Source organism: Dryobates pubescens, chromosome 6 (genome assembly GCF_014839835.1).
Source record: "Dryobates pubescens isolate bDryPub1 chromosome 6, bDryPub1.pri, whole genome shotgun sequence".
NCBI classification, from domain to species: domain Eukaryota; kingdom Metazoa; phylum Chordata; class Aves; order Piciformes; family Picidae; genus Dryobates; species Dryobates pubescens.
In genome coordinates, this window is record NC_071617.1 from 30347875 (window position 1) to 30372050 (window position 24176).

General features: G+C 42.7%; 1 protein-coding gene across 2 annotated transcripts; it reads left to right on the forward strand.

Moving 5' to 3' along the window:
* The first annotated feature begins 38 nt into the window (after positions 1-38).
* TAF5L (TATA-box binding protein associated factor 5 like) lies at positions 39-20960 on the forward strand. Of its 2 annotated transcripts, none has more exons than XM_054162248.1 (5): positions 39-251; positions 4936-5080; positions 10107-10211; positions 12674-13398; positions 18697-20960. In XM_054162248.1, exons 2-5 carry the CDS (start codon positions 4939-4941, stop codon positions 19492-19494), a joined length of 1770 nt encoding a protein of 589 aa, XP_054018223.1. In that variant the 5' UTR covers positions 39-251; positions 4936-4938; the 3' UTR covers positions 19495-20960. The 2 variants fall into 2 exon arrangements, with proteins under 2 accessions (XP_054018223.1, XP_054018225.1); XM_054162250.1 differs by lacking the exon at positions 39-251 and adding an exon at positions 3007-3030.
* Positions 20961-24176: the final 3216 nt, after the last annotated feature.

Consider the following 24176-nt stretch of genomic DNA (forward strand, 5'->3'; position numbering starts at 1 on the left):
AGTTCACCCTCCCCCGCGCTCCCGCTCGTCGCGGCGTGTGTCAGTCAGACATGGAGCGGCCGTCGGCAGCTGCCACCGTCTTCTGGGCAGCACCGGCCGTACCAGTGCCACCACCACCGGCACCCAGGGGAGGCGGCAGTGGCGGCGCACTCGCCGGCAGCGCCTCGCGCCCCTGTGCGTAGTGACAGCGCCCTCCCCGGCCCCGCTGGCCCCCCGCCTCCCGCCGCAGCCGCCGCTGCCTGCGATGCTCAGTGAGTAGCGGGGAGCGGGGACCAGCGCGAGGGAAGGCGCACGGGGCTGGGGTAGGGGAGCGCAGGGGAGGAACGGCGCCAGCCGGCCGACGGCGGGAGCGAGCCCGGGGCGTCCCGCCGAGCCGCCTCGTGGCGGAGGCCCGCAGGCCAGGCCCAGCCCGGCCCGGCCAGAGGTTCCCGAGAGGCTGGTTTGCCCCGGGGGAAGGGCCTCGGGCACAGACGCGGCCCTCGGGGGCAGCCGCGGGTGAAGATAAGGCCGGGCTCCTTCGCAGCGCTCGGATGTAGTGGGGTGGGCTTATCTCATTATTATCTTTTTTTTTTTTTTTCCTTGAAAAAGTGCGTGGGTTTAATTCGCTGCTGCTTCTCGCACTGCTTCTCTTCCCTTTACCTTTTCCCTTTATTTTTTTTAATTCTTATAGAGGAGGATTGGCGCTTTCGCGTCCTTTCAGCGTCCCACCCGCCAGCACTGCCCGGGCAGCAGCGGCGCGGGACGCCTTTGGAACGGGCCAGGGGCGCCGCAGGGCTCTCGGCGTGGGTCCTCGTGGGGTTTCTGTTCACAGGGCCTACCGGTGAGCGGCGCTTGGTCCAGCACCACGGTTCGCTCTGAGGAGGGCTAGGTGGTAGAGGCTGAAGGCGTGAGGTGGTGTGTGGTGGGCAGGAGTCATGCCCAGGTGGCACAGTGGAGGTGAAATGGGTGAAGCATACTGTTTGGCTCTGTCTTCACGGGTGGAAAAAAAACAACGCTGTAGAATTGGCAAAAGCTTATTCCGTGGACAGTGAACAAAATCTAGGTCCAAGGAAAGTGCACACAGGCTCTTCTAAAATCACATCTTTGTCCTCTCAGCCTCTTAGAATGAATGTCAGTGCACAGGCAAAATTAATCTCTGTAGTTCCTGCTATCTGCAGCCCTTTTCCAACTTTGCACCACCACCACACCGCATCTCCAAGTCGATTTGTCATGTCCACTTGCCTGTTTTTCTGAATTGCAGCCACTGCATGTGTGAAGTCCCATATCTTTAGCTTCACAGTTACCGTTGTGTAAATTTACCCATGCTTATTCTGAAATTCTGTAAATCTTACATTAATGACACAAAATTAAAATGTACGTGATTGCATTGTTAGTAGACTCCACATTTCACCTGTAGTGATAAGAGAGGAAAAAACTAATACTTCTGTCCAGCACTGAGGCCTGAGACAGTTCTCACTGGACAATATTCAAAATTTGCTTTTGTGGGTTGTTTTGCTGGTTTGCTTAGTTGTGTTTTTTTAAGATTGCACATCCTCAGTTCTCTGATGCTCACAGGTCTTTCCTCAGCCTACTGAAGAGACTACAGTTCCACCGTCAGGGCAGGAGTGCAGAGTCTTTAAGAGCAACATTTCTGGTGCTGGTTTTCAAGCTCTTTTTTTTGTATGTCTGTATCAGGAATATTTTGAGACCATGGATTCTGCCTAAACCTGTATTCAAGATGTAGCACAGGCAGGAAATTATTTTCCTTGGCCAAGTGCTTAGTAAACAGCTTATTTCCAGTTTTTTTAGGAAAGAGGAACTTCAATATTTCTGGTTTCTCAAAACATGAACCTAATACTTTTTTTTTTTCCCATGCTCTAGCCTTTGACACTGCAGAAAGACACTGCATTGTAGCTGTGCAGATTCCTGATGTGATTTTTCTTCTATGTATTTTTTTTTACCAGTAAAAATAGTTTATGGCATTAGTGTTTATTGTTCTCTCTGAGAGGAACAAGGCAGATGGGACTTCTGAACAATTGTTTCAAGCTTTTTTCAGGCATGGACAGGGATCTCTATATGCTTTCAGTTTGTTTAGTATTTTGGAGGTTATCTTCAGTGGTGAGAGGTAGAGTCTTAAAACTGGTCAGAGGTCAGAGTGGCAGACTTGTTCTTTTTTGCCTTTAAATTGTGCATTCTTGACCTGTTGTGAACTGACTCAGCTTGAACCCAGCTAAAGGCATTTTGGCAGGCCATCCTTAAGTTTATTTTATGATAAACTCTCATTCTGAAGGCTTGATAAATAGTATTGGTAGGAATGCTGGATTTGCTCTTTCTGCATTGTTTATGAATGCTTTCCTTGCTCCTGTGACATTGCTCTGTCTTGTGCTGGGGGTCAAGTATAAAGGCAAAGTGAATGAAGAAACAAATACCTGAAATGAAAGTAGGGATGACAATGTGTTTGATGACAACAGGTGTTTTTGGTGGATGCATTTCTTGTAAGTTAGTTCCTGTTGGGAGTAGCAAAAGATCTTGAGATACTGCTTGTAACACCCACTACAGTGACTGCTGGAAGAAGTATACAAGGCATATGATGGGAGCAACAAACTGTACAGGGTGCATAAAGCAGCTGCAAACACCACCTTGCTAGCTATGACCAAAGAAAATGGGACTTCCAGTTATCCCCAAAGCTCTGAAAAAGTTTGGACTTGAATCAGCTGCCTTTTTTCCCAGGCCTTTCTCTTGCTGCTGAAATGTCCAATCCTGATGTCAGCATTTGAGACTGCTGGGTAGCCTACTGCTTTTTTTTTGCCTGTTATTTCAAACTGACTGTTGTCTCTGCATTCACCTGTTTGCTCAGCAGCTTGAAAAGATTGATCTCAGTGCTCCTCTTGTTTGTCGTTTCAAAGGGTCTCTGGAGTTGTGCATCTTTTGCACACCAGTTTTTAGTTCCTCTGATCCATCATGAGTTTATGAGGAATTATCTGTATGTGCATATTGTGGCATAATGTGTAAGGGTTTTCTACCAAATCTGATGTAGCACAAACTGATCCTGTAAGTGAAGCAGAAAAGTATGGGTGAAGATATTTCTAGATGCTCTCTCTTTGTGATTGAGTCACAGACCTGAGGCTGGTTTGCACAGCTGTGACTGGCTAAACTGCTTCAAAAACATAGAGTTGAATCTTCCGTGCCATTTTTAGGAACAACGTTCTTTTGGATTATAAGACAAATCTAGCAATCTAGATGCAAACTCTCCAAGAGTTTCTAGACCTGAAATAAGCATCTGTGAGAGCATCTCAGACATAATTAAGTTACTACCCTAACCTAAACTGTATGGCAGACTTTGTGCAGAAGTGTTAGTGTGGACCTGCACAAGTTGCCTCTGTGTGAGTCCATGCTGCTGGCCGAAACACGGGTAACAAAATACATTGTGAAGCTTAGTTAAGAATGTTTTTAGGAGGATGTTAAGATGTTGGTCTATCCCTGTGTCCACCTTTCATCATGGGCTTCATTAGAATTCTGTCTTTCCTAGTTTTGTGCAGCAGAAGATGAAAAGGAAGCTTGCTTTTGGAGTGGAAAAAGTTGTGGTTGAAACTCATGATTTTAATGGGTCTGTTTGGAAATGCTTTGAAAGCTCCACACCTGTTATGTTCCTTCCCCACCCTCAACAGTTATTTCACCTGTGAGAACAAAAGGAAATATTTGTAAGATTTTTGCCAAAGCAGGAGTGCAATTCCACATATCTGTTTAAAGTAACTTGCTGAAGCCTTGCATCCAGCTCTGCTTGGAACTTCATAGAGGGCTTATTGTTCAAACAACAGGGATAAGCACTGAAGTGTGCATGGCTATTAGAAAAGTTTCATTTGTAATCATATTTTTGGAGTAGTCGTTTTGTTAGAAATACGGGTCTTTTGAGGAGGACGGCATCTTTGTCTCTCTGTGAAGTTGTTTAATCAAACTTAGCTGCTCAAAGTAGAAACCATGTGCACTTGTAAAATGCGTGCAGGTAACTGGTAGTGGGCTGTAAGAGATAGAGCTATCTTGAGGTAGGCTTTACCTGTCCTAGTAGAATGAAATTATTACTTAGTTCTGCTTTATTTAAAATCTTGTAGATCATCTGAACTTCTTTACAATATCCATTGATTTTACACAAGATCGCTGGCAATCAGGAACTACTCCAATAGCAAGAGAGTGATTGGCATTCATCTAACCAAAGTTCTTTGATTACAAGCCAGAGGCTAAAAGCTGTCACTGGGCTCCCTTTTGAATAATACTAAACGGTATTAGTGAAGATGGCTTTCAATATATATAAAAAGGAAACTTCAAAGTTGCTTGGGGGGTGGGGGTGGTGTTTGGTTTTTAATTTTTTATTTTTTTTTCCTGGGGACTTACCTGACTGAAGTGCCATTAGTCTGGATATAACCTTTAATTTCAAGTGATAAGCTCTTGCTTCTTGAGCTCACCATTTTGGTGTGAGAATTAAATCATTATGATTCTGAAATTTCCTTCTTTGTGTACTTTATTTCTCATGCTTTTGACTATTCTGGAATTATTTTGTTGGCTTATCAAGCAGAGGATTCAGAAAATTACCAAATTCCCAAACTACTACTGCAAAAAAGCACCGTGGAGAAACATTCCCTTTTTGACAGTTACTTTTAAGAAAAACAAGTCCTTCACTTCACCACTGCAGATTTAGTCCAGAATTCTCAAAAGTATTTTTGATTTCTTGCTGAAATAAGTAGAATTAGGAAGAAAAATATCTTCTTCAATCTGATTTAAAGTGTCTCGAATATTAAGAGGCAAATGCATCAAGATTTTGTTTCATAATTCAATTAAAGTTGTTTGACATCAGCAGTGACAATATTGAGCCCTTTGTTTCAGTTTTAATATAGCTATATTGTATATTGATCTCAGGGAACACCTACACAACAAGAGCTTCATTGTCCTTTTTTTTTTGAGGTCATGAAACGTGTACGCACAGAACAGATTCAGATGGCAGTGTCCTGCTACCTCAAGCGTCGTCAGTATGTGGACTCAGAAGGTCCCCTAAAACAAGGGCTGAGGCTGTGTCAGACCACTGAAGAGATGGCAGCTAATCTCACAGGTAACCCTACTATGTTTTCCTTGCATATTTCTTGGCAGAGTTGTGACAAGTGTATGTGTATTGGAAATTACTTGAGTTTATCAGCACATACAAACAGCTCTTTTTCTGAAATAAAGCAATTTTCCAGTGTGAAGTTGGCATCACTTATGAACTCGTGAAGAATGAAAATGGTGGTGACTGCCTAACAGAGTAAGATTCACAGTGAAACAGACTGAAATACCAGGTCAGGGTAGTGGAAAATGCATATGCTATATTTCAAAGACATGGTCTGTGGCTTTGGGATAGAGGTGAGAAGACTCTAGATGAGAAGGAGAAACAGGAAAGTCTATTGTTCCTTTCTATTCTAGGAGAGTTATATCATGTGAAATAGGAGTGATACAGGCTGTTTCTTGCTCTGGCCTAGTGGGCTTTCCAGTTCTGAGAGATCCACTCTGTCACTTGAGAGAGGAAATTGTGTTTGTGACAGTCTTCATTATTATTACATTTGTTATAACAAACTATATTATTGCTTGAGTGCATACAGATATTGAAAGGATGCAAACCATGTGGAGGTTATAAAGACTAAATTTACTTGTACGAGAAAATGTTGGGCTGATCTTTGAGTCAAAGTGCAAGGAGAAAACATTTTCTGTTAAAGCTGCTGATAACAAAGACTGCTGAACACCTTGGTTAGTTGTGATACAACTTGATTTGACAAAACATTTGTAGCTGCATAGCTCTGTGCTTGTAGCTAGATAAGACTGGATGCCCAAGTAGCTCTTTCCATTTCTAGATTATTTTGTCATAGTTAAAATGCAAAGATGAGCGACTTGTGGTTGAATGTTCAGGCTGACTCTCTCGGGGACCTGAAGGCATTTGGGTAATGCTTTGTTATTAGAAGTTACTTACATCTTCTTAGTACTCTGTTTCCTTGCTGTTCTCAGAAAAGCTTGCAGAATGAAACAAAGAAAATCCTGAACTGTTCTTGATTTTATGTGAGAGGTGGTTAGAAAAGTCAGTATTGAAATGAGATTAGAACTTGGGACCAACCATACCAGGAGGACATGAGTATCTGAAGTAGGAGAAAATAACTGGATTACAAAATTTTGCATTCTCACATGGCATCATGCAGAAAAGAAATGTTTCAATAGAGAGCATGAATGTTTGTGTGACTGAGTTTTGCCTTTTCACTAATCTTTTACCAAATACTATAACTAAATTTCTTCTTATGCGTCTGTATCCTTTTGTCAGTGCAAGGACTTTGTGGCTGGTGATTCAGAACTTAGTCATCAGTTCTCATTAGTATTGAAAACGGTCTACTCTCAAGTATCGGCTGCTTACTACTTCTTGTCAAACACACCCGTAGTAAGCTGTCAGTGGGTATGCTGCAGTTCCATGAATGACTGTCAGAAAAGAAAACCCTGACTTGTACTTGTTCTGATGAGAGGCTGAAAATACTGCTGCAGCCATCTTAGTTTTGCCAACTGAATAATAACTGACCCTATTCTAAAGCCTGTGTTGCTTTATTAAGGTGATCAGATATGTTTTTCTCTGAAGATGTTTTCACTTGATCCTTAATAAAACTATTCTTTGTTCAGCTGTTTCGTTTGACTTCAAATTTAACCAGCCTATATAAATGGAAGAGTGGTTTACTTGTCTTCAATTCTATGATTTCTTTTACAGTGAAGTGTGTCCTCCAGTTTTAGTTTTAAATAGTTTTGTTTCTCAGTTTTACCTCAGCATTTCTTTTCATCTTCTTTCAGAGTCTCTCCAGTTCAGCCCTTTTCCATTGCTTCATAGACTTGCCATATCTGTCCAGCTGTTTTCACAAAATCATAGAGCAGCCAAGGTTGGAAAGGACCTCAAAAGATCATTGGTCCAACCTTCCTTGGGAAAGGGAGCCCAGATGAGATAATCTAGCACCCCATCCAATCACATCTGCAGTAAAATGAAGCGCAGATCTTCCTCAGACTGTCCTATATTTGTGCAGAAAACTAGAAGAATAGTAAGAACAAAAATTTTGAGTGACTGAGGAACAGGTTCCTCTAATATTGTCCATGGTATCAGAACGGATAGACAATGATGTCATCACACTTATATAAGAGGAATTGGCAGCTGTTAAACACTTTACAGTTAGCTGTAAGTAATGCTGCTCATAGCGAGCACACAAGACCAGGAGGGTACTGTCCATATCCCCAAGTTAGGAGTGAGTTCCTTTGCATTTGCTATCAAGTTGCATAGCTGGCTGCAATTACTGGAAGTCAAGGAGCAGATGTTTCCAGCAGATGTTTCCAACAGATTTTCAGAAGCTATGGTAGATTTATTGATATATTAAAAGGACTGGGCCAGTCGTTTATTTCCACCAGGAGAAAAATAGGTCTGAAAATTTACTCTTAATTTGGAATCAATTGAGCTCTTGATCCTTTTTGTAGTTCTGGTTGATACAAAGTCTTGAAAAGAAAAGAATTTGAACTTGAGAGAATCCTCTCTTGAACATGTAAATCACCTGGTGATGTGGTGATTACATTAGGAACTGAGAAGTGTCTTAACAAAGATAAGATCATCATGAACGACCTGCTTGATGAGTCAGCTCTGCCCACCAAGATAGCACACCTGGCAGTCACATATGCGTTGTAATGTGACTAGGGTGTGGGCCGGGTGGAGCTACGATGAATGAACCAGGAACATAATAAAAGCCCTGGGCTATGCCAGCTTACTGGGGGAACATGACCGGGGACATGTGAGGCTGTAAGCAGCAGCCCAAGGACATCTCTCCCTCCCTCCCTCCCTCCCCCACCCCCTGCCAAAGAAGGACTATAGGGGATTCTCTCGCTCTCTTTTCTTCATATTTTTCTCTCCCATTTCTTTCCTTATCTGCTTTGTTTGCTCCATTTTCCCTCTAATAAATAGACTTGTCATGATAGCTGACCTCATTTGTGTCAGTTTCACTCACAGGAATGTTCAAAAAGAACCGTGTCTGCTTCCTAACTTTTGGACTGAGACAACTTGTTATAGCTGTCTGCTATGTAGAGTTCATTTATTGTTTTCTTGATGGGAACATGCACTAGCATCATTACTGAAACAGTAGGACAGTAGGATTGCCCAGTCAGACATAGCTTCAAAGATGATGTTCCTCTTTTTGGAATTAAGTTGCTTATGCAGAGAAAGTTGAATAGGTGGCATGGAGGAAGCACCTTGAAATCCAAGGACAGTAGTTTGACCTTGCATGGTATGAGCAAGGTGACAAGTCATTGTCATTCCTACTGATTGAGGCCACTGGAATGCTGTGAAGAATTGACCCTTGTATTGTAGCCATGTGATACAGCATAAAAGACAGGCCCTGATGTTGATCTTTTTCTTTGTTTTTACAATTAATTGTATGATGGCATTGAAAACTGTCTCTAAGCATTTTTGAGTTACTGTGTGTGCATGTATGCAGTTTACTTTCTCATGCTGAATATTGATTATAATAAATCTTAAGTCAGAGTTTTTTTGCTGAAGCTGTTAAGTAGTTTCAGTAAGTGAGCTTGAAGTTCTTACCAGCTTTGAGTTTCTGAATCAGCCAAGCTGTAGAAAGCACAGTGTGTCTTTCAACTGTAGTCTTTCAGCAGGTTATATTTGTTTATTTCTAAACTGATTTGAGAGAGATAGGGTATCTGTGCTGGAAACTGTTCTGGTTTTTTCCTGTGAAGGGATGATGAGCATAGCTCTGCTTTGTTTCCAATGATGAATTCTGCTTGCCCTGGGAAGTTGCTAAACATACCTTCTAGATTTCCATGAACTCCTGGAAGATAGTCTGTGTCTTGAAAGAGAGAGCAAAATAGCAACAGGCTGCCAGTATAGCATGTGCCGATCTCTTCCTAATTAGAAGCATTGAGATGAGCTGGAGGCTGGCCTAGCTTTTTAGCATGTGAACATTTGGTGATGTTTATAGATTTCCAAAGCTGTCAGTTGTGCCTCTGTGTGTGAACCAAAAAGAAATCAATCAGTAGTGGAAAGGCAAAGGATGAAAAGCAATGGGGCAAGGAAGTCTGAAAGAAGGTAGTAATTGAAAGTGGAAGTAATAAAAATAGGTTTTGTGGAGGGGAATATAGTTATGAACTGAAAAAAGATAGTAAGGGAAAGCAGTGAAACTTCTTGCCCTTCTTTGCTTTTCTTAGAAGAGTAGATGAATAAACATGTGACTTACAATTTCATAACTCCTGTTTCTAATCACCAGTATGTGTATACGCTTGGGGTGTGTTGGTGGGTGCCTGTAAATTTGTGCAAAGTCCTCTGTTGGAGTCTGAGAGGCTAGAAGAGCAAAGGTTAGGTGCCAGAGGAGAGTCCTTTCTAAACAGTTCAGAACCACTTTCACCAGAATTGGCATTTGTTCTGAAAATTGGTTTAATGCCATCTTGGGAGACCATAACAACTGGGTTTGTGGTCAGATAGCAGGTGCCCTTTAATCTAAAAATACTCGGAGGGGAGTACATGTTTAAGAACTACTAAGTGTTTGCTTACAGGTTCAATGTGTTTTCACCACCACATCCAGGAGACTGGTAAATTATAATGATTCTTGTTTGTTGTAAATTATAATGACTGGGAGAAGGAATTTGAACCTTGGAGACTGTCACTGCAGGCCTTCTGTCCATGATGTTTGGTAGGTCCCGCTGAAAAAAGTTTTGTCCTGGATGAAATTGTAGATTGCTTTACTCGCCCTTTTTTGGTGAAAAGTTGTTAAACCACTGAGTATCTTGTAAAACTGGTAAGGGATGTATGATGTTACTCTGAATTTCTTCAGACCTTAAGGTTGTCTATTAAAACTTAAAAATGTATTCTGGGGGAGAGCAGGTTGGTGATATTTTAAGTTCGTTGTTTGTGTTTTAAGCGTTCAGTATATTTACTCATTCATGATCTTTCTGGATTGTTAATGCCATGTTTACATGCTTCAGACTGTCATCCCTGGACAGTTTGAAAGATAAGTCATTTTGCTGGCTACATTACCTTAGGTTTTACAAGAAACTCCTCAAATTCCTGTTTAATTTTTACTTACTTTATTTCACAGTCCAATCTGAATCTGGTTGTGCCAACGTTGTGTCTGCAGCTCCCTGCCTGGCAGAGCCACAGCAATATGAAGTACAATTTGGACGATTGCGCAATTTTCTCACAGGTAAATATCAGGCAGCAAGGTAGGAAGAGGGAAGTACCTGAAATGAGTGTAGTTCTCTGCTGTCTCCTAGTCTAGGTTTTTTTTTAATTTTATTCGTGATTGGTGTGGGTTTTTTAAGGGAGAATTTGTTACCTTACATTTATCTGTACTGGTTTTAAGACTGAAGGTATATGGCAAAGTTTAAAGATTGTCATTCTGTACAGTGTGATACAGAAGACAATTAAGGTGTCTTTTTTTTTTAATCATAATTTTAAAATGTTTTTTAAAAGATATTCCTGGGATTGTCCTTATTTCTTATGAGTCTCAAATGTGAGAGGAAGGAAGCCAGTAGGATTTTTAGAGAATGGTACCAAGGAAAGTGAGATTGCCACTCCTCCCCGCTTTGGGCACATCTGCATTTGCCCAGTGAAGGGATTTGATCCCAGTGAGCATAACACTGGGATTAATATTCCTTGTAGATGTTGACAGGAAAGGGAAGGAGGCAGGCAAAGGCAGAAAACAGTGAAGTCTCAGCCTTACCATCTACAGTAGTTCAACACTATTGCACTTCAGTGCACTTTTTATTGGAGGTAAATCCTTATGCTTTGATAGATTCCTGGGAAGTATGACTGCTCTGTTCAGTGCCTTAAATATTGCTTGGGGAAGTGCTGAGCTGGGTTTTGTTCTTCAGATTGACTGTTTTAATCTTTTTTAGTCCCTCTTGCACCGTTTTGATTTCTTACACATAAAAATTGATGGATTTGCAAGGGAGTAACTTGCCAGTCAGCCACAAAGCACAGGAGGACATTTCTCATTTCTGTGATGCCTGCCCTCAGAGGCACTGAGAAGTAGGCAGGGGTTTAGGACCACTGAATACTTAAGGAATTACTTTAGACGTCTCGAGTTTAACCAGCTGCTCAAAGCAAGGCAAGATCAGAATATGATCAAGTTGCTCCAGGCCTCATCCACAGAGGTTTTGAAAATCAAAAAGTGTGGACACTGCTCTGCACCTCTGAGCCCCAGCTGTAGGGCTGAACAGTTTGGTGAGCATTTTCCTTAAGCAGCTTGTGTCCTGTTCTTTCACTGAACACCTCTGAGAAGAGACTGGCTCCTTTTCCTCCATAATGTCCCACTGGACACTGAAGGCAGCGGCTGGATACCTACTTAGTCTTTTCCAGGCTAGGCAGACCTGTCTCCCATAACCTCTTTTCATGGGTTCCTAGGGGGCATTTTGTTTTTCCTGCTTCTGTTAACTTCATCTCTCTTCCTTTTTTCTCTCCACTGCGGAGTTAGGTCCTTCCCCTTGTTGCATTTCTGCTGGCTGCTTAGAGCTTTTACTGTGTACAGGCCCCTACTTTGTCTGGCTTTGGCCCAGTTTCAGTGGGAGAGGGATGCCTAAGTAGGCAAATATGTGTGTATACACTGCACACACACCCCATAGTTATTCACAGAGAAATGGTAGACAGATGCATCATGGACCAGAGAAAGTCAAAAAGGGTGCTCAACAGAAAGGGGAACAAAGGAGTATGAATTGTTGAGTGGTAAGAAGGAAGAATAAGTTGAAAAGAAGCAATGCTGTTAGAGGATCAGCAGTGTCTATTTTGTTCCAGTAATTTGGACCATTTGGTTCTCTGATAATTCATTACTGTGGCCCTATATGTTGCTATGGTGTTCTATAGCAGGGCTCCACTACTTAGAGCTCCTTGCAGCCAGCTGAATGTGGGAGGGAAACAGTCCTGAGAAGCTGGTGGAGGGGTGGAGCTGTTGCACAGATCAGTCAGCAAGGTACAGCACAGCCTAATCGGGAGTTTGTTACGCTGTGTACTAGGAAATACTGCTGGGATTTGCCTTGGCAGAGAGGGGAGAGAAAAAGTGCACATGAGCTGGCACAGGAATGAAACAAGAGCACTGCATATTGCAGGACGTTTTGGAAACTAGCTTCCTTTCCCCTGGAGACAAATGAGTTCCATCCCAAGCAAGTTATTTTGAAGCTGGGGGTATGAGGGGAAGCTGCCAAAGCTTAGGCAAACACAAGCTAGGTAAATAATTTTGCCTTAAGCAGCCTAAATACTATTTTAAATACAGTGAATAAAATTTTAAGTCCATTTGTTGGGGTGGGGGGGTGGGGGGAAACAGCACAGGTTTTCTTCTTAAGTAAATGGGGACAACTCCACCATCATGTTTTATGAGGCAATATTTTAATTGCTGGCCCACACCTAAAAAGGTTTTGAAATCCCTGGATTTTGTTCTGGCAGGGTACCTCACTGACTTCAATCTCTGTTGATATCTGTCATAGGTATACCCTGTGTATACCCTCTAGGTGACAGAAGAGGTCCACTTAGATTTGCCAACAGAAGTCTCCTCTTGCATGGTCTCTGATACCACTGTCAAGACTTTTTGCAGCAATTGCCCTTGCTCTGCTTTATTCTCAGTAGAAAGTGGATAGAGAAGTCATTCAAAGTTTGTTGCTGTTTTTTATGCAGATTCAGATTCTCAGCACAGCCATGAAGTGATGCCTCTTCTGTATCCCCTCTTTGTCTACCTCCATCTGAACATGGTCCAGAATGGCCTAAAAAGCACAGTGGACAGTTTTTACAGCCGCTTCCATGGCATGTTCTTGCAGAATGCCAGCCAGAAGGATATCATTGAGCAGTTGCAGACTACCATGACTATTCAAGATATCCTGTCCAACTTGAAGCTTCGGGCTTTTCTGGACAACAAGTATGTCATCCGCCTTCAAGAGGACAGCTACAACTACCTTCTTCGCTACCTCCAAAGTGACAACAACAATGCCCTGTGCAAAGTCTTGACCTTGCACATTCACCTGGATGTGCAGCCTGCAAAGAGGACTGACTACCAGCTCTATGCTGGTGGGAGCTCCTCACGCAATGAGAGCAATGGCCTGGAACCCAGTGACGTGCCAGCTTCCATTCTGCAGAATGAGGCGGCCCTGGATTTACTGCAGGACAGCATTAAACGTGTCAAGGATGGGCCCCCTTCCTTAACAACCATCTGTTTCTATGCCTTCTATAACACGGAGCAGTTGCTGAACACTGCAGAGATTTCACCAAATAGCAAGCTGCTTGCTGCTGGTTTTGATAATTCGTGTGTGAAGCTATGGAGCCTGCGTTCCAGGAAGTTGAAATCTGAGCCGCACCTTGTTGATGTGTCCCGCATCCGTTTGGCTTGTGACATCCTGGATGAGGAGGTCTGGATACCCCTTTTTCCCTGCTCCTATCCTTTCTGCTGACCTATTTTAGGCATGCATTATGGAGTATCTAGTGGTGTCTTAGGAGACAGTTAGGCTGTTCCACAACTTGTCTGCTTTGATGCACAAATTTATACCCTACTCTCATCCTTGTTCTTTCTTGTGGTGGCTGTAAATGCTGCATTAAGGTGCAACGAGTTTGTGCAGAGGTCATGGTTTGTTAGTGCTAGGCACCAAATTCCCTCTTCCAACTGTCCTTGAACAGATGACAGTACATGGGCAGCCCAGTAAGGACAGGTGACTAGAGAAGGCTCCCTTACCTTAGAGACAAAGTAAGGAAAGAGCCAAAAGAGGCTGTTCCGAGGCCTCAGGAAGGAGGAGAGATGCCTAAGTGCAAAATTGTATTTCACAACTCAACCAAAGGTGAAGAGTTAGCATGGAAAAATTATGCAAAGTATCTCTGTTAAGTGTAGAAACTTCAGAGGCTTCCCATTCTGGAGCACTGGAGACAAGGACAGGCATGAGTGTGCCTTCACATGCTGGGCTAGATAGCATCTTCTAGTTTACTTTCTGGGCTTTTTTTGCCTTCTAGTCGCATGTTTCCTCCTTTCTGCCACAGCTGCTAATGTAGCATCTTACATCTTCAAAATTTGTAATGACTGTTTAATCACCTTTCTCCTGAAGGGGGGGAGAAAAAAAAAATGGTGCCTCCTTTGTTTTTGTGTTGAGCACTTAGCAGGCAAAACATCCTTTTTTTGTGTTTTTCTTCTCACTAAAAATACCTAGTGGCAGGGTTCTGTTTATTTTGGAAGAGTACAGAGAGCTTGCTGTATGCATTTTCTCCAACAAGGAATTCAGTTATATAAACCTATTTTAATCAATAAACTACATACAAACACACACTAAAAGTTACTTTTTATTATTTGAACTATCCATTTTGAGAAGAAGAATCATCAAAACAGATTTTAGTTATAGGATAGGACTGGACAATCAATACTGCTACCATAAGCTTAAAAAAAAACAACCTTGTTCTTCAGTAGTGAGCAGAAAATCTCAGTGAGCAAGTATAAGTTATAGTGTTATTTCAGTATAATATAAAAAAATACTATTAAGAAACAAAAGAACATAAATGTTGGCATACTTTGTTACACAGGACACCTTCCAAATGATATCTCTATGAACACACTGCCTAACTTCTCAACTATTACTTAAACCAGTAATGGAGTTCTGCATGCAGCTATCTGGACCCCCAAAAATTTATTGGTGATGCATTTAACCTTGTAAACAGCAAGCAATTACCTAGCTCATGAAAACTATCTTGATCTCCTACCCAGCATAAGCTTCAAGGGAATGAATGAGCCTCCAAAAGCAACAATGATAACCTCAAAAAACCCCAACCAAACAAAAGATCTCTCACATGCACACATCCTTTGTCTGTTTGGGTTTGGTTTTTTTAACTAGTAACAGGTGGTCTTAGGTGGTGTCATCTTTCTCATCCTGTAGTGCTCTTAAAATGTCAAAAGGGAAGATCTCTTACCTGCCTACAGAAGTGATCTAGCAAGGAAAGAGGAGGGAGCAGATTCCATGGCTCTTTGCAGGGCATTTCCTATTGCTCCCTCCCATCTATCATTCACCAAGATGTCAGCATCATCCCTGCTCATTACCACTTGATGGACTACTACCACTTAAAGGCAGAGTCTTAGGAGCAGAGCTGATTGTGGTCAGCACTTATTTTTCACTGAATTAAAAGGCTGCCACTGTTGTGGCTTGGAACAGTGAGTATTGGTTTCTACTGTTTATTTATGTAGTGCCAGTGATGAGCAAGCCAAAATTGCAAAGAGGCAAATGCATCCATCTGCAAAGCTGCATTTTTACACTGGACCATAAGTGAGAGAGACTAGAAAGTGGCATTTGTGAGATGCTACTATAAAAGAAAATAGAATAGTAAAGAAAATAGTATAGTAAGCCTCTCTTGTTGCCAAGAAGCAAGACAGTGCTAATGAAGTACACCAGAGCGTCACACTGAGCAAAACTCACTAACACTACACCTTGGAGATAATTTTGACCTTAGAGACACAAAAGTTTTACATGGACTAATAAAAAATGTCATTCTCAACATTTTTGCCATGTCTCAACCTCATTTTTATATATTTTATATATATACACACACACCCCTGTGTATTTTCACTTAAAGGTTTGCTTCCAGATACTGGAATTTATTTCCTTTGTAGTCATAGCAGGCTTTCATTTGCACTAGAGACATGTGACCAGCAGGGTGTTCAGGCTGGTATTCTCTCTTAACTTTGAACTCCTGATCAGGTCACTACTTGTTTTGGCAGTGGTAGAAGTTATTCAGGGCAATAATGACTTTGGTCTGTGCTGGTCTTTGACCAGTTTTTGGTTATAGACCTGTGCACAAACACTGCAGGATACACAAAATATCAAATAGCCAACAAGAGCCATTTGTACTCCAGCTTCCATGGCTCTTTTGTAATACACATACAATATGCAAGTATGTGGCCTACATGCCAAAAGAAGCTAATACAACATTCCTGATAAGCTGGTCATACCTAATTTTTCTATAGTCTGGAGCCAAAGGAGTTGTCTTGCTGATTTACTAGAGAAATTCTCCTGTGTTGCAGGTTACTGACATTTGTTTTCCATGTCAGACATCCTATGAACTCCAGCAGCTTATAATGAAAACTAGTTCATAGCTCTATTTTGAGCTAGTTTGACTCATCCACCTGCTCACTCTGCCAAAAGGGTTAACCTGGGAAGCAGTGCCTGTTGTGCTCTCTCACCTGGATGCCTGCCTCTAGTTCTCAAGCTAACAAAGCAATCCCTAACCATAGATCTCTGCATACAGCAAGCTCTCTCTGCTCTTCCAAAATAAACAAAACTCTGCCCTTAGGTATTTTTAGTGAGAAGAGAAAGACAGAAAAGGATGTTTCACCTGCTAAGTGATCAACACAAAAACACTTCCACTTCAGAAGGAACTAATGGATATCTGGCTAGTTCTCAACATATTCTGTGTGTGAAATTTGAATCCTGAAAAAATACTGCAAAGAGGGATTTCCTGCCTCCCTGCTGATTTATTGCACAGGTTGCAACCTTTCTATAGCTGCTGCTAATGATCACCTACATGGTAGTAGCTGTGGGATGCATGGAAGAGTATGCTTGATCTCACCAAGAAATTAATCTTGGTTTTGTAAGGCAGTAATGTAATGGCTGCACTCCTAGCTGCTTTGTTAATCTGGTCAGCAGACTGACTGGATAGAGAGGAATGGAAAACTTAGAGACTCCGAAACATTACAGCTATGACATTTTTGGTGGGCTGTAACAGCAGGGTGCAGTTGATAAGCTAAGTGGGTATCAATCAGAAGTCAGGGATAAGACTTGCTGCCTGTCACCATATAGGAGTATGGTTTTGGGTACTGCAGAAGGCATTGTCAAATAAGCTGCTGCTTCTGCTACGAGAAGAGTTAGGTGCTTGTAAAAGAGTCTGTGCTTGCACACAGTCCAAATAGCCCCAGATGAATCTGAAAGCATAAAATTAAGTACCTGGACTTCCAGAATTTACAGAAACTATGGGTAACTTGAATGGGCTTCTCCTGGTAACTTGTCAGGAAACTTATGGTCATAATTAAATAGTAGAAAATGCTCCAGGTATCAGCATCTCTCCTTTAATGTGGTAACATAGCCTAGAGATTCTGTGGATTACAGCAAGCAATGTGCTATCTGAAGTAGAAAAGGCAATTTGAGTAAGAATGGGGATTTGCATGCTAGAGCCTGCAATTTCTCTCTGCCTCAGCTCCTTAGTAGAGATGAAGTTGGCTCTCAGCCACATCATAAAACTCCCGTGGGCATGACTACTCCGAAGAGAATTAGCATTTCTAAACATGGCTTGCTGCCCAGTGCTAAAAACACAGTGGAGGTGGAGAAAGGCAGTGAGCTAAGTCGGAGTTTGCTCATCTCTGATGTGAGATTTGAAACCACCAGAGATGAAGAGCTTTCAGGACTATTGCTAAGCCTGAAGCAAAACTGTGGGTCTTGAGGTCAGAGGGATAGGAGACATTGTGTCAGCCAAGAAAGCTGCTTGGGGCATGCTGCCTTTCATAGGTCATCAGCAGTCTGGGACCCCTAGGGAACAGGGTTTCCTCCTGCGGCAGGAAGTGCTCTTTCTGCAGGAAACAGGTCAGTTTGCAGTGATAAAGAGGTGGCTTACAAACAAGCTGACATTCTGTTGAATTTGATGTGCAGAGATTGTTCATGGATGAGTGTTAACTGATTCAGTACTGAGGAAAAGTGTCTACCTGACAGCCCTGAGCAAAAGTAGTCTTGCCATGGTTATCTTGCAGACTGTGAGAGCCCAGCTTGTCAGGCAGGGATGCTGTCTTGAGTTGAAATTTGTGGAAACTTTTCATAGTCTATAGCATTTGAGTGTTGAGTGGTGTTACTTGAGTATGCTTCCAGAGTCTTAACCTCTTACTGGGAGAATTCCTTTAGCATAGCTCACCAAACAGTCTTTAGATGTGAAAGCCTTTACTCGTTGACTCTGGTCCTTAATTTGAAGATTTACAGAATTAAAAGGTTTCCAGTGCCATCCTCTTTGTGATTACTCATCATCTACCCCAAAAAATAGAACCTTAGACCTAAATAAGCTGCATCCATTTGCTATTAAAGGTTCTTGAAGGGCGAGGATGTGAAAGCATTATGATGGAGCTTGCGTGGAGAAACAGGTGGTATGGCCTTTCTGGGTTTCTGTGCACATGTTGGGCTAAGAAAGAATGTCCATCAGACAGCTTGTCAAATGTGGTTTGTCTTTCCATCTCCTGCTTTTTAAGACATCTGTGTTTCTTTTTCTCCACTATGAGATTCATTTCCAATAATGATCACAGCAAAAGAACAGGTGCCAAGATCTGCTTTCAACATCTTAGCCAAATTTAGTGGAAGTGAACAGAGAGTAAGTGTTTTTTTTAACAAGTAGGAAAATGTCATAAAATATTTTTTCCTTATCTGCCTATAGTCCAAGGTCAAGGTGCCTCCTGGAGTGAGGATGAGGCTACTCAAAACTAAGATAAGACCTTTTATATAAAGGTTTTATCTCACCATCTCTTTCAGTATTATCTTAGCAGAAAATGCTCTAGCAATGCTTCTGATTCAGTGTTGCACAGAATGTGCCACATTTAAATTATCTTCTGTATTAACACTCACCTACTTTCCTCATGGAGGTTCCTGTGTTTGTTGAACAGATAAACACGCTTTCCTTTCTCATTTCTTTTTCTTCTTCCCAACCAGGAAGAAGAGGATGACAGTGCAGGCACAGAAATGAAGATCCTGAGAGGACACTGTGGACCTGTGTACAGCACAAGGTTCCTTTCAGACAGTTCAGGACTCTTATCTTGTTCTGAGGACATGTCCATCAGATATTGGGACCTCGGAAGTTTTACAAACACTGTGTTGTACCAAGGACATGCCTATCCTGTCTGGGATTTAGACATTAGCCCCTGCAGTCTGTACTTTGCCAGCGGTTCCCATGATCGCACTGCAAGGCTCTGGTCATTCGATCGGACGTACCCACTGCGAATATACGCAGGCCATTTGGCAGATGTAGACTGTGTCAAGTTCCACCCCAATTCCAACTACTTAGCAACAGGCTCCACGGACAAAACTGTGCGCTTGTGGAGCACTCAGCAAGGCAACTCTGTACGTCTTTTCACCGGGCACCGTGGTCCCGTCTTAGCGCTTGCATTTTCTCCCAATGGTAAGTACCTGGCCTCAGCAGGTGAAGACCAGCGGCTGAAGCTGTGGGACTTAGCATCAGGAACACTTTACAAAGAACTGAGGGGTCACACGGACAACATAACCAGCCTTACTTTTAGCCCTGACAGCAGCTTAATTGCTTCAGCTTCAATGGACAATTCAGTCCGTGTCTGGGACATTCGGAACACTTACTGCAACGCTCCTGCAGATGGGTCTTCCAGTGAACTGGTTGGTGTATATACTGGACAAATGAATAATGTACTGAGCGTACAGTTTATGGCCTGTAATCTTCTTCTAGTGACTGGAATTGCACAAGAAAATCAGGAACATTAATTATTTTTTTTTCTTAGGGAAATGGGTAGATGTATTGAATGCGAGAGTCCATTGCAAGCTGAGATTACTGACTGTGAAAAACTTCTCTTCCTCTGCCCCCTTGAAAAGCATGTTTGTTCAGAGTGATGCAAATGCTTTAAAATGTTTTGCCCACAAAAAGGTCCTTGCTGTTCATAGAATCAGAATCACAGAAAACATCAGGTTGGAAGAACCCTCAAAGATCATCTAGTCCAGCCTTCAACCCAGCACTGAAGAGTCAACACTAAACCATGTCCCTAAGCACCAGGTTCACAGGCTGCTTAAACACCTCTGGGGACAGTGACTCCACCACTGTCCTGGGCAGACCATTCCAATGTCTGATAATCCTCTCTCTGAAGAAATAGTTCCTAGCATCCAGCTTGAGCCTCCCCTGGCACAGCTTGAAACCATTTCATCTAGTCCTGTCACTTGCCACCAAGGAGAAGAGGCTGCCCCCTCCTCGTTCCAACCTCCCTTCAGGTAGGTGTAGAGAGCGATGATGTCTCCCCTCAGAGAGCAATGCCAGCTCCCTCAGACACTCCTCATAGGCCTTGTGTTCCAGGCCCTTCACCAGCCTCATTGCCCTTCTCTGAACATGTTCCAGAGCCACAACGTTCCTGTTGCAGAGTGTGGCCCAGAACTGCACACAATACTTGAGGTGTGGCCTTACCAGTGCTGAGTACAGGGAGACAATCACCTCCCTATTCCTGCTGGCCACAGTGTTTCTAATACAAGCCAAGATGCCATTGGCTTTCTTGGCCACCTGTGCACACTGATGACTCATAATTAATCAACTGTCAGCCAGAACCCCCATGTCCCTTTCCAAGCCACATCTTTCCAATCACACATCCCCAAGTCTGCAGTTTACAATGGGGTTGGTGTGACCTAGGTGGAGGACCTGGCACTTGGCCTTGTAAACTTCATACAATTAGCCTTGGCCCATCAGTCTAACCTGTCCAGGTCCTGCTGCAAAGCCTCTCTACCCTTTAGCTGATAACACAGCCACGCATCTTGGTGTCATCAGCAAATTTACTGAGGGTGCACTCAATCCCCTCATGCAGATCATTGATAAATATATTGAAGAGGACAGGCCCTACTGCTGAATCCTGGGGATGCCACTAGTAACTGGGTGCCAGCCAGACTTCACTCCATTCACCACCAGACTTTGGGCCCAGCCATCCAGACAGTTTTTTTAATCCAGTGCGGAGTGCACTTATCCAAGCCATGTGCCTTGAGTTTCTGAAGGAGAATGCTGTGGGAGACAGTGTCAAAGGCTTTAGTAAAACTCCCAGTAGACAATGTCTCTCATCCACTAGGCAGGTCACCGTACTGTGGGAGATCAGATTAGTCAGGCAGGACCTGCCTTTCATAAACCCATGCTGATTGGGCCTGGTTGTCTTGTAAGTGCTGTGTGATGGCACTCAGGATGACCGGCTCCGTGACCTTTCCTGGCAGAGACCAGACTGACAGACCTGTAGTTCCCTGGATCATCCTTCCAGCCCCATTTGTAAAAAAAGTTAAACTTTGTAACCAGAAAAACCTCATAAAATGGAGAAGAGCTAAGGTTGGCCTCAAGGTGGTAGAGACCTTCAAGAAGTTGAGCTTGACCCTTCTAAGGTGGTTGAGGAGCCAAAGTTGGCCATTGCAAGGTGATGGAAACCATGAAGGAGCCAATATTGACCCCTCCAAGGTGGGAGTAACCATCAAAGAGACAAGCTTGACCCCTCAAAAGGTGGTGAAAACCCTCCAGAAGGCCAAAACCAATCCCTCCAAATTGGTGTCAACCTTTAAGAAGCCAAGATTGACCCCTCCAAGGTGGTAGAAACCACCAGGGAGCCAAGTTTGTTGAACAGGCTAAGGAAAAAAGTGATGAAATAGTGTATATCTTCTAATCTTATACTTGTAGGGATGGGGAAAAGGGAAGCAAATCCAGTAGCTTGGGGAAACCGAACGCCTGGTCCAGACAAGTGAAACTGCCAACCAGATAAGCTGCCTGCACATAGATATCCTGCATTGATTAATGGACACATCTTACCTACTGTTAACTGAGGCTTAACTGTGTGGATAACTACTGGCCCAGTGTTTTTCATGTTTTTCTTTAACTGGACACACACAAGACCATCATTTTAAGACCCTTCTATTAAAAGAATATTGTGTTTTCTGCAGTGACAGTGGTCACTGTAGCACTTCTGAAATAGTTTGGACTGGCTAAATATAAAATTCCATCTTTCTTTTAGTGAGGGGATGCAAGCCTGACCTCTCTACAGACCACCTCTGTTGTCATTGGAGTTTGGTTCTGGGTACTAACTGCAATATTTGTATTTGTGTTCTATTAATTAGGAATCTTTTTGAATCTTTGCACTGTGTTTCGAGGACGGGAGGACAGTGAGGGAACAGTGGTGGCTTTAAGGGTAACAAACACCTTGTCTGGAGGGAGGGCACGACAGAACTAAAGCAGCTGACTTTGGACTCCTAATGGAAACGAGGCACATCAATCCACTGCACTTCACAGAAATATTTCCGTAAATGGAAGTTGGCAATCTAGGGAGAGGGGGACGAGGAGAGAGAGGCACACACGAAGTGACATGGGAAAAAGTAGTATTACTAAATTATTGTGCATACACAGAGGCAGCTCTGCCAGTGTTGGGTATTTCTTACAATGTTGCAATATCCGTGTCCTGAACACTTTGTGAGATAAATCATCAGCATCTACAGCAAGGATCTGCAGAAAAAGCACGTTCTAGTTTGTCATTTGGAGAGATTAAATATTTCTGCTTTCTGGAAAGAATTATTTTGTATTTTGTTTTCTATTAAAAGCATTTAGTTTAAAAATAATAACAATCGTTTGGTGCTTTTCTGGGGAACTTGCTCTGACTTGCATGGGAAGGGCAAGGGCAGGAGCATGCTGCTTCTGTGCTGTTCAAGCAAGAGCCCACTTGGCACGTGGAGGCTGAATCTGGTGGTCTTGCTCACTTGGTGTGTGAGATCATCTCAGTATCCCCCTACTTGCTTTCCACATTGCTGACAAGGCAGGTCATAGAGCAGGGTATTGACACAGCTATGTAGGTCAGATGAAATGCATGTGGATACTCCTGAGGTTGACACTGCACCAAAAGGCCTCCTTCTGTAGTGCTGCATGACCTTCGCTTTGCACTTCTAGACAGGCTGTTGGTATTAAGAGAGAATTCTGTTCAGCTTCCCTCACACCTTCTGGACTTTCTTGAGAGAATTCTCTTGAGAACATCCAAACAATCTACAAGTTAAAATGACAGCTTGCAATTGCTTTTTTTTCTGTTGCCTACTTTACATGTTGGTAAATGACCGAACCCTTTTACCAGAAAAGTGCTTGACCTTTCTGAGACTAGTGATAGCACGTGCTGCAGCTCTGCTCTGGGAGTAAAAGAAACCACTCTGTATGCTTGGAGTTGAGGGACACTGCTAATCTGATGGCTGGCTATCAGAAGTGTGAAGCAGATCAACAATCCCAGACCAGAATCAGGCACTTGAGTGGGGCAAACAAAACAACGACAAAAACACACCAGTATGGGACATCGTTGTGTTGCTGATGCTTTGTACTATGCAGGTCTCTAGAGAGACCTCCTTCAGATAATGCTCATCAGACTAAATGCATTGTATTCTTCAACATTCAGTAATCTCTGTGGGGGTTTTGAATATCTTTGTTCAATTCTGGGGAATTTAGCCCAAAGATTTCATTATGAAATGATTGCTCTTGTTTTGTAGCAAAGTATAGAAGTGCTTGGCTCAGTGCCTGTGTGAATACCCTGGGAGGATGTACCTCAGGAGTGTTCACTGGAGCTCATTTTGCTGTTTGATGTCATTTGTTCTGTGCAGTGCTTAGATTTAGAGCAGCTGGACTTTCAGTCCTAAGTAGAGCAAACAGCAAGCAAAAACAGGGTGGGTGGGGGAGGAAGAGAAGGTGAGGTGGGCAGAGAATAAAGTTTCTGTTTAACATCTCATTTCTACTGAAATAGGACTTCTTATTAGCTGGGTTATTCTGAAGTATCTTGCATACAAAAGTGACACAAAGAGATCTAGGAAGCAAATCCTATTCTCTACATAGGCTAAAAGATGTAGAAGTGATTTCTGATGTGTTCTATAAACAGTATTATTAATGATGTGCTTCAAGCCTGTAAATTTTTATGCTCAATGTGGACAGTTTTTGATGCTCCTGGTGTATTTGAAAGTAGGAAGCCAGGAAATAATCCAGACTATAAAAAAATGCCTGAAATTGATTGTCAGGCTGAATTTCAAGGCACAACTGGGAGCAAAAGTGTGAGTGGCAGGAAGAAATACCATGAAGTCTAGCAAAATTTGAACCATTATTTCTGTTAACTGTGTAGTTGAGAAATAAGTCTACATTATCATAGACCTATTCTTTATTTTAAATATATATCATTAAGAAAAGGGAAAAAGCCCCACAAAATCATTGAAGTTGACATAGTTGAGCACTCAAATATTAATGTGTGTCATAAGAGGGACTGTTGCCGCTTTTGAGTTGTGTGAGGCAGTTCTCAATCACCTAAGAGTGACTGGATGACGTGCAGTATGCTGGACACTGCATGGTATCAGCCAGTGGCTAACAGATGCTTAGAGAATGAGGGCACAGAAACAGTGATCTTCCATGGTTTACATACTCCTGTCTT

What these genes read in the sequence shown, in the direction of transcription:
- TAF5L (XM_054162248.1), top strand. Translation starts at nt 4,939, where the DNA reads ATGAAACGTGTACGCACAGAACAGATTCAGATGGCAGTGTCCTGCTAC. An exon ending in ATTGCGCAATTTTCTCACAG is followed by an intron (nt 10,212 to 12,673) that starts GTAAATATCAGG and finishes TTTTTTATGCAG; the next exon opens with ATTCAGATTCTCAGCACAGC. An exon ending in GTGACATCCTGGATGAGGAG is followed by an intron (nt 13,399 to 18,696) that starts GTCTGGATACCC and finishes CTTCCCAACCAG; the next exon opens with GAAGAAGAGGATGACAGTGC.